Here is a 15,979-nt window from a genome sequence, read left to right as displayed (position 1 = left end):
GCACCCACCGGGGGGCGGGGGCCCTAAAATGTGTCCCGACATTAGGAGTCGGTGCTGCCCCTGGAGTCGGTGAAATTGATCGCCCAAAAGATAAAAGGGGTTCCGTGACATTTGCTGTTGGACGTTCGGTCGCTCCAGCGAAGAAAGGGCTTCGTAATGCGCCTGATGATGTCTTCGTTTCGCAATTCCCCAGCTAAAAAACTACACTTTCTACGCAATCGGAGCAATTGCCTATACGGTCTGAGTGGATCCGGCGTACATGAACAAGGCATGGCATGTTGATGATGAGCTGATGATGAGTGCCGAAGATCGCCACCCTATAAAGCTATGCTGTGTTTCCGGTCGCAAGCGCTTCTTCCGTCCAATGGATCGAAAATTGGTCTCCTATGCTACAGATCGAGTGCCAACCGATCCGGATCCGGCGGCGCCAGCGTGCCACCGGGACCGGAAGTGCCAAGACCACCGCTACCACCGCAGCGTTTTTTTTTTCTGTGTCGCTGGTTTCCATTTGTCATACCGTGGGAGAAAGTTCGGTGGCCCGCGCACGCCGCTGAACCAGTTGTTGGTGAAATCTGGTCCGTGAAACCAAATGCCGTATCCGCCGGCTGAAAGGCAGAGAAAGGCAAAAAAGGCATCGAGCATCGCGTAAACATCGCGGTTAAACCGCATCCAAATCAATCGGTTCGAGTCCCGCGCCAACAAATGGTTGGAAAAATGGCCCGCTTTTTTGTGCCATGCCCATTGATTGGTGAGCGTGTTTGCTTTCCTGCTTATCGATGCTTTTTGTGGCATTACTTTTCGCGGATTACCAGAGACCGGCGGGCACGTTGTGCCTTTCCGCGGGCGAACAAAAAGCGCAGCGTCCGAAAGCTGCTAACCATTTCCCAGAGACTGTGGCCCAGAAGCCGATGATGATAGGTGATGGTGATTTATTGTTTGCCCCAAAAGCACAGGCTAGAGCGCGAGCGATGTATAATTTCGATAAAACCTCATTAATGACGGTCATTATTCGGTTTGGGGCCGCCGCCGTCGTGATGCATCGCGATGTTTTCTTCTGTAGTTCGCCACAGCCAAACATCGAATGCAGAAAGAAACATTCAATCAGTCGGCGAGCTGTGCGAGATGTGAAAACTGGTGTTTCCTTGCACCGTCGATCTCTCTCTATCGCTGAGAAAAGTTTCAAATTTATGGTCGATCAATCGCGTGCGCGCGCGCGGCTAAGGTCAGCCTCAAGGTGGCTTAATGAAATTAGTATAATTTTTCGGCTGAGTAATATAAAACCGCAGAATGGCCGTGGCGGGCGAACCGAGCCGACCGTCGGTCGGTCGGATCGATAATTGCGTGTGGCTGCAATCGAATGTTTACTATATTTCTCCGGTTCGCCGTTTACCGCGGCGTTGCAGTTCCCGGTGTGGGAACTCGAACGCACGCCGCAGTGCGAACACGCATCGGAAGCAATTTGTTCCCTTTCGGTGCGCGCCGGCGGTGATTAGCATAATTATGCGAAATGGCCGTAATTTGTGTGTTGACCCCAAATCTATGATTATACTGATTTAGCAGGTGAACCAAGGGTTGTACTATTGTGGCCAAAAAATATAGAGAACTTGCTTACATCTCGGGCAATCTTTCATTACTCTTCTAAAGCTATGTCAATATCAATAAAAAATCCCTAGAAAAGTTTCTTTTATAAATAACCTTCAAAACATTCTTCGTTTCCGCTTCTATCTCAACTATTGACTGTAGAAGGTGTCAACGGAGCGGCCTCTTGAGTTTAGCGAATGACCAGAAATCAGAATGATATGTGTCGAGTTTGTGAAGAAATAATCACGAATCTATCACGAAAATGTAATGCAAAAATGTGATGTGATCAAACCACGATCATTCGAGCTGTCTTTAATTTGGTTCCCGCTATTTTTTGGCCACAGTATTGTTTTGGCTTTTATGGTCCTGGCAAACACTGCAAATGTTTTGTTTAATGCGAATATTCCAGGCTACCATTGATCTACTAAATAGCTATTTGATGCAGAACACCACAAGAGTGTTGTTCGCAAAAGTCCTGACAAGCGTTGAAGAAAAGAGTTCATCTGGAGCACTCACGGCGCGAGGGGCATTGACATCCCGTTAAACAGTAACAGTAACGAGCATTCCTTCGACGAGCAAGCCTTCGCCGGGTGTCAGGAAAACTCGTGGGAAAAGTTGTCAGATCGATGCCGTTCCGCTCGACGTGCACGACAAACGCGGCCCAGCGGCATCTCCTGGTCCAGTTGGCCCATGGGAAGTGTAATGTGTAATAATGTGGCGCACCGACTGGCAGCAGCATACGTATGCTGCCGGTGATGATGAACTAACTGCATCGAAGTTTAGCGCGCAAACATCTGTTACCGCGCGCGCGCGCTCTCGGGCCATCGGATATGGTCACAGCCAGGTTCCCTCGACACAGCATAACCGAAAGGTTGCGGACTCGGTCCACGACCGGCGAAAGATGCAAACTTCGAGACGCCAACCCGCGTACGGAGGGCCCAGCACAGGGCTGAACGTGGGTCGACGTGCGACGCCGTGCAGAAAGTAACCGGCTCTCGGCGAGACGGTGAACCCTCTACGGAAAACGCAGAAAACGGTATGGGAAAATTTAATTTACCACCGAAGACTGTGTTTATTCAGCGTCCCGGGACGCTGCACGGCTGGCGTTGGGTTTCGCTCGGCCAACGATCGGTAACGAGCCACGGTGGACTCGGTGCAGATGTCCAAGACGAAGGTGCAGAGATGGATGGGCCCTACGGTGCATAGATTGGTGAATTAATATACAGCCACACACACTCGATTGACGATGCTAGCGATGGGCGATGGGCTTACGTAACGGACTTCTTGGGCAACCCGGTCCGGGGGAAACGAAATTAGAGGGCACCTCATGCGGCGAGCGGGTCAAAGGGCTCGACGATCACGAATGGATTTTTGCGACGCGACGGACAGACCCGATAGAGGTGTCGTCTTGCGTCCTACACGATTGCGCAAGGTGTGCGCAAGCTCACGGTTAGAATTTTTCTCTCAAACTCAGCCTACAACAAGTTTTATGCACAGGCGATGTTAACGATGCAATTAACTTACTAGGTGTATGCGTAAAAAATCGGGAACTTAAAAAGATGGCTGTACCTGCCGATTGGGACTTCCCAGTTTTGCTGTTCATCATCATTACCTTGTGTTGACATCAGGTAAATGATTTCAGGTCGAAAAAAACATTATTTCGGTTTGCAACCCATAATTGAAAGGGTTAAACTATGTCAACTTTTGTGCCTGAAAATGACGGATTGCGGGGATTATTATTTTTCTGCTACTCTTGAAGAAAACTGCTTCGGAATCGCACCAAATGCTTGTCGGGACTTGTGTTTGGAAGATCGCAGTGCTTTGAGGGGTTTAAAAAATTTCAAAATGGCGATTTTGACTTAACAAAACAAAGCGTCGCAGGACTCCAAAACACGGACTTTCCGATGGGACAGAAAGGTGTGGTATTTCACAAGCTCCTAAAACCTGATGCAAACGTTAATTCCGATCGCTACTGATAACAAATGCCCTATTTGAACCATGCATTGATCGAAAAACGACCAAAATTCAATTCTAGTGGGTTGCAATGGGGGCGCCTGGTGGCCCGTGGAATCAAGCACGAGGCGCCCCAAAAAACAAAACTGTTTCAGGATACTATCAAATCACTTGGATGGGAGCTGCTATCTCTCCCCGCGTTATTCACCAGACTTGGTTCTTTCCGAATATCATTCATTTTCATCGATGGGACACGTATTGGCTGAGCAACCGTTCGTTTTTCTACGAGGAAGTCGAAAAGGTATGACTAATTAATTTACTTAAAAAGTCGAAGTATTCTTTCGTCTGGGAATCCATGATTTAGCAGAGAGATAGGAGAAATGTATAGCTAGCGATGGCACATACTTTGAATAAAATAGAAAATCGCATTAAAATTTTATAAACGTTTTTTGTGTGTAAAAAAATCCCGATTTTTGATGCATACACCTAGTATATTGTATTAAAATATAGAAAAAATGCATTCAAAGTCTTGTTTGGACAATAATTTGTATTAAAATAAACGTACCAAAACTAACAAAAAACCAGATAGAATTGATAAAAGATGAACGAGTGATCGTAAACAAACTCCGAATTTGAACTAATTACTACTTATTTAGAATAAAGAAAGTCGATTGGTTTATGTCAAGCATAGCTCATCTTAGCGATAAAAAATGGATGGATTTTACAACTATTTTCATCAATAGCGATAATCATTTTTATACCCACAACGTCAAATGCAGTCCAATGAAATGCGCACTTTGAACGTATGGATTGCAATAGCACAAGGGGAGATTGAAAGAAGCAACCAACCTTCTTCTTCGCTGGGCTAATTTGCAAACATCCCATCGCATGACATTGACCGTTGAAACCGAGACCCCGTTGCTTGGCTTACCGAACCGCTACAGCGGATGCCGAATTGGCTAACTTTCTTTCGGTGGCCTGATTCCGCACGGAAATGCCCTCATCAGGCAAGAAGCTCGCCCCCGGTAAGGCACGGGCAAAGTAAAGCACGAAACCCCCATGACGCCATGCAGCGGCCCCGCACACTGACCTACTGATCCTGATCGTTCTGAGCCTAGTGAGCAGTTCGCATCGATTTTCGCACCGTTCGTTCGTGTTCCGAATTTGATGTGGAAACTCCGAACCGGTTTCGGGATCCTCGGTAAGGCTCACCGCTGAGGCACAGAGCCCGGCCCCCGCGGATCGGCAATTCATTTTACTTTCCATTTGCCACCGGGTGACATTCGAAATCCGGGGGTTGATGGAATAATTTATTTAAATGCCTTTCAAATAATGCCCCTTGAAAACGGCGAGGCCTCCGCGAGTTAACGGCTGCTCCTGGAGCTTCTGTGCCTTTTTTGTCATTTTAATAATAACATTTTATTTCCCAAACGTGTCAGAATATTTTATTAAAACCCCCGTATTGTACCTGATCGCTTCGTTGAACGTGCCGGACGTCGAGCCTCGAGGCTGAAGCTCTTTCGTCATTTCCCGTCGCGATCGCCTATCCCTCGGCCCCACGGTGCATTAATGCAACAGTGCAAACACAATAATAGGTGTGAAATCATTACCACCCAAATGCAACTTCCTCCCGTGCAGCGATATCCACGGAGATTATCTTCTCAACGATCGCATGCAACGGAGCCCCCCACCCCCCTCTGACGGCTGCTTACGGGCATACGTGTCGTTCCGCGACTCACGGGGTCTTGGGTCTCCGTCACTCAACGAACGAACGCTCGATCATTTCCTTCTTTAGCGCCGTAATTTGTTGCTAAATTTTTAAACACCGCCTTGAGCCGGCTTGCCACTTTCAGGCATAAATTGTAAAACGCCGTGACTTCCTTGCCGATATGTAATCAAAAAGCGATGCTAATGACGCCGTACCGCCCATTAGTGGACGTCTACCGGTCAGCGAGATAGCAACACCCGTCAACTTTTATATAATTCAAATCGAGTTTGGTCGATTTTTTTATTGTGAATTAAAAACGTGTTTAGCGGAAACACATACCAAATACTAGTGTAGTTTGGATTTTTAAGCTAAATGCAAATTTTTTTATAAATATTTCCTTTTCCTTTTGTTTGTTTCGGGAACTCCGGTTATCGCTTAAACCTCGCGAACCCGCTTCAACCTGGCGATTCGACGACGTAAATGCTTTGCGTCGTTCGTTTTTCTACATTTGGCGATAATCTTATCGGGTTCGAAATCAGCGATGAGTGTTCCTGCGCTGCGCAAAGAGGAAATATTTTATCTATTTCTCATCAGCAAACCGAGGCAGCACCACGAATCGTGCATCACGATCTCCCGCCACCGTATCCGATGGCTTAGCGTGGCCGCAGTCCGCTATTTTGCGTTTCCAGTCCGAACCGAAACACACACCCGATCGGATTAGTTCGAAAATCGTTAAACGTGTGCACCTCACGGAACGGATCGGCGAAAGGGAAGCACATAAATCTATTTTATAGGACACTCTGCGTGATCCGATTTTTTTTTCGCTCTTCAACCAAAGGCTTTTGAGTCATCTCAAAATAACCAAAAAAAAGGAGCATAACACCGTGACCCTCGAGCACGCGGATCGAGCACCGAAATCAGATCAATCCCACATCAGGCTGTACCGACTGTTTGATGTGACCTTTCGAAAACGGCGACACCGGGCTTTGGAGCCGAAAAATTCCTCCGTTGGCTCCGTGTACCCTGCTGGACCGTGATTCGGACCGTGCACCGCGAGAAGGGCTTTCATCATCGGCGTCAATAAAACCGCTCGAAGCTGACCCACGCGTGGGGCTAGCCGATCCTTCATAACTACGGCCCGCAGATCGTTTAATTGATTTAGGCAGCCCAGGGACGCCACCGTGCCATCGATCGAACGGGCGCCGGATGTTGGGCAGCTGGTGACGAGTAGGAGCGGGTTTTTCGATATGTTTGAAGTGAGTTAACTTCTCCGCGAGGAGTCTGGCCTTACGCGATTTTAAAAGCTTTAAAATGATGCCAAATACTGCAATTAATTTTCTTTGCTCTCTTTTAAAGTGGAAATCGAATTATGGGTTATTATTTATGCAGTAAAAAACAATGAACAATTGTTTTCCAATTTTAAGGGTTTATTTTAAGGGTTTGTTCTTAGTCTATATATGATAATTATTAGGCGATTGAGAAAATCTCATGTTAATTCTTCGAATCATTTCCACACATCAGCATCTGGTCGGCTAACGTAAGCCATGTTTGCGATAGATATTTGCTGGAATGTTAGTCTATTTGTGCAGATCACTGGTCCTTGTTAGGTACCTTTGTGATGCTTGCCCAAACAGTCCCTAGTACTTGGAAGAATATTTGGACTATTTTGCAGAATGTAACAATAAACCTAAGACTTTGTGAATTCAATTCAACATGTTTTGTACCTAAAATGTCATGCACTTTGTTCCATTCAATGGTGACATTTTTACGTGAAGATAAGTACTGGGCAAAAGCCCGCTACTGGCGCCAATTGTTTATGACACTCCGATCCAAGCTTCACCGGCATAGTTGCTCCATTGGGATTAAAGCTCACCCGTTCATTATGCTCCCCCCCTTCGCTTGACCATCGAACGAAGTAAGCTCCACCGACCAGCACCCCAGCCGAGGGCACCCGATTATCGCTCCAAGCTCCCAAATTGTTTGCCCGCTATTGGTTCACTGATTCGTCTGTTTATCTTTCCAAACACTACGCTTGAGCCCTCAATCGTTCGCTCAGCTTGCCCAACAAGAAAGTGACAACTGCCACAACAACACTCGTTTCGGTGGTGCGGCTGTGGTTTGCGTAACGTAATTTATGCTAATGTGAACGGGTGCCTAAAGAAACGGCAACATCGAGCCAAAGGCTCGCGAGGATCGCTTTCCCGGTGTTGTTGTCAATAGTTTCCAAAAAGTGCAGCGTTCGTTCTGGTGGAGCAGCTGGAGGCACCCATCCAGAGAGGTCGCCGGTGTTGATGATGTCGTAACATCTTACGATGATAACTGACATTACCTGCAGCTCGCGGTACCTCCAGCATGTCATTCGGAAGAAGGAAGCCCGAAGCACAATCGAACCAACCAGCCAGCCAGCCAGCCAGCATCGCCCGGTGACAGTCGGCGGGGCTCGTAAATTGAGGAAATGAGCCAGGCCCGCAACAGGGTGTGGCCGCGGTGCCTGCCTCCCGCCCAGCCCACCATTCCGTGCGATCGCGCGCCCATGGGCATGGTGAGCATAAATTTTGCAGCGAGCATGTGCAGCGGCAGGCGGACCGTGCTTCCTGTCTAATTACGATGTTAGCGGCGACCGAGGCACAATACTGGAAGTGGCGCGGGCGCTCGATGCCTACACACACACACAAACACATGCACACAGAATGCACAATGCCGAACGAGAGAAGAAATAGAAAAGCAACCACAGTTGGGCCGGGTAAACAACGGCACAACCGAAAGCGAAGCAGGGAACCGATTGCGCATAGAACGCCGTAATGCAGCACTGTGCAATGTGCATCCGCTGCCACCCCACCCAATCCGCCCCCGATGGGATGGTGCATGAGGAGGCGGGTGGGCATTGTGTTTGCGAATCGCCTTCCCCGCAAGCGCACTATGGGAGATTACGATGCAGTTTCTGCAAGCGGTTGTAGTGAAGTGTGTGCAGTCGATTGTCGTACGTGGAACCCACCTACTCTCGCGTGTGGCAGCGGCCGAGACCGGCCTCTTCGCCGATCATGCGAAGCGCCCGTCCTGGTAACCGGCGAAGGTTCGGTACGCACAATTCTGCCGTTTCAAGTCGCTTGGCGGCTGCCATTTCTTCCATTCGCATTATTGTTTGTTTGGTTTGTGCCGTGGCTGTGATTAAATAGTCTGTTTCAATAAATGCTTTCATTTATTACATTATTTTCATATAGTCATATCCTTAATTTGGACGAATCCTTACCTAGGGTTTTTTGAACTTTATTACATAATAATTTTCTAACGATGTTAACTTTAAAAACTTTTCTCTTTTTTTTTAATTATTGGCAATCCAAACATGTTTTTTATAAATATTTCAAAATGTTTTCTTTACACAGTAATCTTTCTTCACGTAAAATGCTTGAATTGTTGCGAAATATTGAAATTGTGTCTGTATGATCGTAACGAGTATGATCAAGAAAAAATTAATTGCTCTCGCATTTATTCTGATTTTTCTCAACATTCCTAGTTTTGAAGTTGTTTCTTGACTTCATATAAACTGTTATTATTAAACGTTTAAGGCTTAATAAATTAAGCACATGTACTATCCTGACAACACATGCTTCATAGGACCTAGAAAAAATCATGATGCTATTGAAGGTTTAAATCTTCAATCATTTAAATCTTTAAATGCTTATTTTGGTTAGTGTATCATTTTTTATAACTTTATTACAAATCTTTATCTACCAATTTTAAGCATTTCCGTATTTCATACGCTGCGTGCCATTCAAGTCATGAACAACGTTACGGTAAATGTAAGTAAACTAGAAAATATGCGTTCCTAAAACCGATGCACGTTTGTTACGATTTTTATCAAATGCAAGATGATAAAAATGGCTTGGAATGTGTTCAGATTTTAATTTATTAATCTTGATCTGCCAAATGCAATTTCAATTTAAATTCCTTTCTCGGAATCTTTCGGATCTGATCTGAACGTTCACGCATTCTTCGGCGTGGTAAAACGAATTAATTTTCTGATTGAACAGTGTCCCCGGCGCGCGTTGCGTTTGCGATGCATCTGCGTCGGTCGCATACCGCATACGATCATTACATGGCATTGCGCGGAAGTAACTGAGACACTGGCTACTGGCAATGGGTGGACAGCGCTTACCGATAGCCAGCGCCAGATGCCAATGTTTACATCACATTGTAACATACTCTCGCAGTGCAGCCGGACAGCGATCGCCCTCCGATCTGGCCTCGGGTCTGTGTCCACTCGACCGGCCGGCCGTCGGCAGAGAAACGCATCGATGGGTGGCTGGGGCGCAACCCAGGAAGGCCGCCTTTCGACGTGAACGTTTCTATTTGCACATCCACACCGCATACAGGGTGACGATGATAGCCGCGGCCCTCCACGGCGGCAGTAGTCGATGCCCGTGGTGCGCACATTGCGCACTTCTTAGCAACTCGTGACATCGCCCCAGCATCGCCGGGACGGGGAGTGCAACCATTACGTAAAGAAGCAGAAGCACATGTATGGGAATGGGCTCCCGCCACGACATGCGCGAAGATCGCCTGGGAAAGCCTGGGGTGCGTGCGAAACGCTTGCGTAACGCACACACACGCGCTCCGAGGCCCACGAAAGACTTCAACGAGCGTTTGGGCGACAGATTAGGCCGATCACCATTCGACGACAAGCAGAGCAGGACTTGGTTGGACTTTCGCGCGCTCTGGTTCGCAGCACAAGAAAATCATGTCGCGTTTCGTGCTCTGCAACGTGTTTTTTATTTGCCCATGTACCGCACGCGGTGTCCGATGACAGATCGATGCATTTCTAATGCTGGCGTGAAATGGACCCGAACCCGAGGCAAGGAGTTTGGACAGGAAGTCTCGCGACGTCAAGCGGCGACAAAGTGGTTGAATAATTTTTCAAACATTAAAACCATTTCTGTGCTCGTGGCGCAAGGGCCATTTGCCTGTCTGCCTGCCTGAGCCTGGCTGAGTAGTCGTTAAAACCGTACCATCTCGTGCTGGCCGCTTTCAGCGGATTAATGGTGTCCATTTTGCTAGTGATTAATTATCCTCTCAGCGTGTGACAGATTCAGGAAGGGCGCTAGGCGGTCGGACCATAATCGTAACTGTGTCTATGCGGGGTTTCTGAAACCATGCCAGTAATTTGGTGTATAAAAGTCTCGTTATTTATACCGATTGTGTCACTGGCGCGTAGAACACGAAGCGCACTTTGGCTGCCCTTCTGGCACCTCGTGACATTGAACGGTGGATTCAAGGCAAACAACGTCATCTCTTGTCGCGCGCCCTGCGTCATCTCTGCCTGTGGACATACTGTGCTTCCGGGGAGCATCTTCATTCAGCGGTCGTACACTTGGTGGCTTGCTGAGTACCTAGACAACCCGTCCTGTCATTTCCTATCTGCTGTACTGGCGACGGTTCTTTCAAAGTGCATCGAATCTGCATAATCGCTTGTCGGCATGCCTACCGCAATGTGCAACGTGCTCAGATTGGCACTGAGGCTAAGATTGATAAGTCCAACAGCACGAAACAAAGCTGATAGCTCGACTGATAACCTTGCGCTGAGAGGACATGATAGGAAGCGGTTTTATATGTGCGTGTCTTGTGTAAGTAGTGAGTTTCTGATATCTAGTTGATTCTACATTCTGTATAATAACTTGCAATGTATTACACTTTCTTGGAAAATCTACTTATTTTTTTACCTTCTTGTGCTCGATGCTTTAAAATGAAGTCATGATTAACACAAAATGTTCCAAATAGGAAGTTCACAAGGCACAAACGTAAAAAGTCCCTCATCTCGTAAAAGCAGTGGTCAACAAAAAAGTAACATTAAGTTTAACTCAAACTAATTAAAAATCAAAAAAATCTTAAGATTCCAATTGGCATCGTTTTAATTTAATACGATTTTTTTTCTACCAGGTCCTAAACTATGAAAGTAGATTGTGTAAACAGATGGCTCTAGCTATTAATATGGTCCTCCTAATTATGCTTTTTTGGCAACATTACCTTTTTTTGACCTTACCTTATTTTGACATGATGATTGATGATGATGATGATGGCAAATGATTTCATGTTGAAGAAAAATAAAATTAGTTTGCAACTTATCTTTGAAGAGGTTCGACCATATCAACTTTTGTGCCTGAAAATAACGTTTTTTGCTACCTTCTGAAGAAAACTGTTACAGAATCTAGAATCAAATGCTTGTCGAAGCTTGTTTTTGGAAGATCGCAGTGTCTTAACCGGGTTAAAAAATTTAAACATTACGATTATAGTCCATGACAATTGAATATAGTCAGAAGTCTGTCACTACAGCTCACATATTTTTAATAATTTGTATATGCTTTGTTAACAATTCTTGGCCTAATTCGTGTTCAAATGCTAGATGCCAAAGCTTGGTTTACCCACATAACATCAGCTATAAAGTAGAGATCTTCTCGTATATTTTATTACCTTTTATCAGCACTTTGGGTGTACCGCAAGGGCTCGTAGTTTCCGTTCCGAAGGCCGTATCCGTAGGAGTTTTTGATAAGTTAAGGTCACGTAAATTAAAAAAAAAACGAGCTACTCGTTCAATCGTACTGTCAAGAATACAACTTTAATACCAAATTGACCAAAAACAACCTCGAGTCTTTCCCGTTGGTCCACTCAATTCTCAAAGCTTCTGTACGTCATCATACTAAAGGCCATTTGGTACGGAGCACCCCATCACGACTATGCGGGCTAATCATGAAGCTCTTTACGATATTGACCCGCTGACCAATGTTTTAAGCGTACGCCCCGAAAAAACAGCCATACCTCACCCTATCATGCGAATGCTGCTCTGCGCGAATGATGGCTCTTGACGGCGCAGTTTTGCGATGCTCACCGTGAGAAATCGCCGGACCGGAGCAATCATCCTCCGGGGACAATGCTGCGAAGGGGTGTTAGAAGTCGAGACGAACAGACCGGGCATCCCCGGCACGAAGCGTGTGCGCAGGGGTCAGCGTTCACGGCCGCCACGCGGAATGTTCACCCCTGACACTGTTTCGACACCGTGTTATTAGACGATTTCGGCACGATATGTTGTCGGGAGGCGTGATCGTCAGAATGGAATGGATGATTCTTTGCGCGCGATGATCGGGCCGCTGAATGGTCGAAGAAACAGATAACACTCCGCTTGATTATGCTTTGCGAGCTCCTGAACCAGTAATTTGTCAGTGCCAGTGCTGGGTGCACCGTGCAAAAACCGATTGAGGACTCTGAATGGACCTCCGGAGCAAACAAACATGCACCACACACACAACACCGCGTGAGAAGAATCGACCCCAATGGGACCTCTAGCTGGCTTCAATTCGTCTCATTTGCAGCCGCGCACACCGAGGGCGCCGTCGATCGATAAATCAACTTCTGGGTTTTGGGTTAATTGGTCACCTTCGCTCCTTCGGCACGCCAGCCATCCTTCGGCCTCGGTCCAAAATCGGTCCACGATTAGCCGGCGCCGACGGTGGACGGATCGTCTTTTATGTTGGAAGCTCTCGTGGGCACGCAAATTAGTTTATAACTCGGTGGCCGCGGCAGCGCAAATTACGCCATCATCGGCGAGGCGAGTTGAGTGACAATTTTTGCACTGCGCTTTGACGACTGATGATGACGGCTGGAGGAAGTTACCTAATCACACGTCGGGGCGCACGCTCGGCCGGCCGATGATCGATTCGTTTCACTTTAATAGACCGCCGGCGGCCCGATCGATCGATCGATCATGCGATCCGTCCGGGAGGCGAACGAATGAAAAATGATTCCTCACAGCGGGGAATGCAAATGGGGGCCCCCGAGCCAGCCGATTGACCGATCTTGCCGCGGCAAGATCTCTTCCGATCGCTGCGAAAGTCGCTAATGTCTTACTTTTGCCTCGCCCCCCCCTCTTCTCGTAGGTACGTCGACAACCTCGACCCCTGGCGGCACGTCAACGGCGGCTTCGGAAACGACAACGACGGCCGGCCCAACGACAATGGGTAAGGCGCGGAGGGTGACGAATCGGGACAACAAGCTGATGTCGGTGTTGCAAGCGCGCCGAACGGCCCTGTCCAGGGATCGGCCCTGGCGCAAGGAGTATCCGTCAGACGTCCGACATAGGCGACCGGCGTCGGTGCCGGTATCGGACCCGGTGGCGGGCAACCTGGTCGAGGACAGCAGCACGCCCGAGACGGCGAACCTGATCGTGCCGGTCGGGCGGGGTATGGGTGGGCCGGACGAGTTCCTCGACACGGACGAGTCGATCCACGGCATGTACGTGGTGAACCCGCGCACCGGCAAGATCGCGCTCCAGCAGACGGGTGCCAGCATCAAGCTGGCCAAGGAGACGAACAACTTCATCGGACCGATGCCGGCGCCCGAGACGACAAAACTTTCGTCCGCGGTGAAAGTGGTGACACCGCCGACAACGACATCAGCGGCCCTCTATTCTGGCCGGGTCGTCGGGTCGGGCTACGGCGAGCTGCGGGGTAAACGGTTGCGCGATCGTAAGACCTTTCCCCAGTCGACGGAGAAATCGGTCGAGGACGGAGATCTCATCCCGTACCAGTACTTCGGCCAGAAGCTGATCCCGGGGCCGAAGGGTGCGCCGGATGCGAGGAACCAGGTGATCCATGCCCGCCGGACCCAGCTGAGCAAGCTGAGCAGGCCCGCCGCCGAGGAGTCTGTGGCCGCAGAAATGGTCATCGAGGTGGTGCCACCGAAAGCGTCGACGGAGAAGAGCAAGTTCTGGTCCAACCGCTACCAGACGCGCAATGCCGTCGCTCTGAACCACTACCTGCGCAGGACGACCACCAGCACGACCACAACGGTCGGACCGCGGCCCGACGCTTCGCTGGTTCACTCGGATGTCCTGGCCAACTCCATGCTGGCGCTCAGCAACCTGTCCGACAGCGAGGCCGAAGACGAGAAGCAAGTGTTCTCGCGCAGCGCCAACTTCACTTCCACACTCAACAAGACTGAACCGGACTCGACGACAACAGTGGCCACACCGACAACAACGATCAAACTTCCGGTGGCTTCGGAGCTACCGAGCAACCACAAGGCCGAGTCGGACGAGTATCCGGCGCACGGCTATGGCCCGCCATCCGGGTCATCCGGGTTGGTCGCTGGAATCTCCAAGCTGATCATCAACTACCCGGACGATGCGACGCCTGAGGATCTCTACCGGCCACAAGGTTCCTTCGAAACGCACGCCCAAATTGTGAACCTCCAGGAAGCGACGGAACAGACGACGACGGTGGCCGTGGACGAGGAGGACGAAACGGCACGAACGTTGGTCTCGCTTCCGGACATCAATCAGATCTTCCGGAATCTCTCCACACCGACGACGACCGAGATGACCACCACGACAACGGCGGGGGCACTTCCGACCACTAGCACACCGAGTGCACCTCCAAGATCGCGACTCAACACCCGGGTCTACGTTCCGGTGAGTCGATCCACAACAACCCGATCGACGGTGGGTCCGCCGCGGACTACGACTTCATCTACGACCGTTCGGGATGAAACCGAACCACCAACGACCTCGGTGCCGAACTTGACCGCGAGTCCAATGGCTACGGAATCGAGTACCAGCACGAGTGCAGAACCTCCGACCACAACGGGGCGGTACACGCGACCGAAACCGACCCCGAGATCCTCGACGTCCACAACGACAACGGTGGCGGTCTTTACCGGGCTGCGGCCTCATCCGCCGGACTCAGCCGAGAGCAACGAGACGGCCATCGAGACGGCGGCAGGCTTCAATCCGATCCTGTCGCACATCTTCCCGAAGCTGACCCTCGGGGCGACGCCACGGCCGCCACCGGCCGAGCCGGAGCTCGCCTTCACGTCACCGCCGCCGGCTCCGGACCACAGTTCCGGCACCCGGAAGCCGGCGGTCTCCTTCGACGGGGTGCTGCTACACCACAACAGCGACGTGGTGATCGAGATGCGCCGCATGAACACGGCCACGTTCGTGCTGGCCGGGCTCGGGATGCTGCCGATCGTCATCATCGTGCTGTACGTCATCAAGGCGACCTTGCTCGCCCGGGAAAACAAGGTATCGCACGACCTGGAACGCTACATTCCGGACGGACAGCCTCCGATAAGTCCAGTGGTGCGGCTGGAGCAGTCGGACACTTCGAGCGCGACCGATGAGTCGATCATGACGGAGCACGACTTTTCCCGGGGTAACCTGCGCTTCAAGAGCCTGCTCGGCGAGGGCAACTTCGGGCAGGTGTGGAAGGCCGAGGCGGATGATCTGGCGGGACACCTCGGCACCACCCGGATCGTGGCGGTCAAGACGGAACGGAGTGACAACGGACACGGCGACCTGAAGGCGGAAGCGGAAATCATGCGCAAGCTCGGGTCGCACCCGAACGTGGTGACGCTACTGGGGGCCTGCCTCGAACAGGGTAAGTGGTGGTCGCCGCGGGGGTGCAAGTTCCGGTCGGAAGTCGACACCTTATGAGTGTCATTTCATTTTCAGAACCACAACTGCTGATCATGGAGTACGCCATGCGAGGGCGGCTGCTGTCGCTGCTCCGGGCGGCCCGTGGTGCCGTCAACGGGCTGGCCCCGTCCGTGCACAGCAATCGGCCGCCGATCATGCCGCTGTCACCCCGACGGTTGACCGGGTTCGCCCATGACATCGCCCGGGGGATGGAGTACATCTCGGAGAAGAAGGTACGGAAGTCGGATTAATTGCGGACTGTCGGTTCTAATGTG

At 49.9% G+C, this 15,979-nt stretch overlaps 1 protein-coding gene across 1 annotated transcript in view; it reads left to right on the top strand.

The window, feature by feature from the left end:
* Window positions 1-15,979, top strand: part of LOC128266888 (mucin-5AC) — a 43,935-nt gene that overhangs the window by 26,599 nt on the left and 1,357 nt on the right. The window contains exons 2-3 of the mRNA XM_053003677.1: window positions 13,168-15,666; window positions 15,741-15,937. Coding sequence (XP_052859637.1) covers window positions 13,168-15,666; window positions 15,741-15,937 — 2,696 coding nt within the window. The remainder of the gene's footprint in view (window positions 1-13,167; window positions 15,667-15,740; window positions 15,938-15,979) is intronic.

This window comes from Anopheles cruzii, chromosome 2 (genome assembly GCF_943734635.1).
Source record: "Anopheles cruzii chromosome 2, idAnoCruzAS_RS32_06, whole genome shotgun sequence".
Classification (NCBI taxonomy): domain Eukaryota; kingdom Metazoa; phylum Arthropoda; class Insecta; order Diptera; family Culicidae; genus Anopheles; species Anopheles cruzii.
Note: the sequence above shows the minus strand (reverse complement) of the source record. Positions and strands in the feature narration are given on the sequence as shown.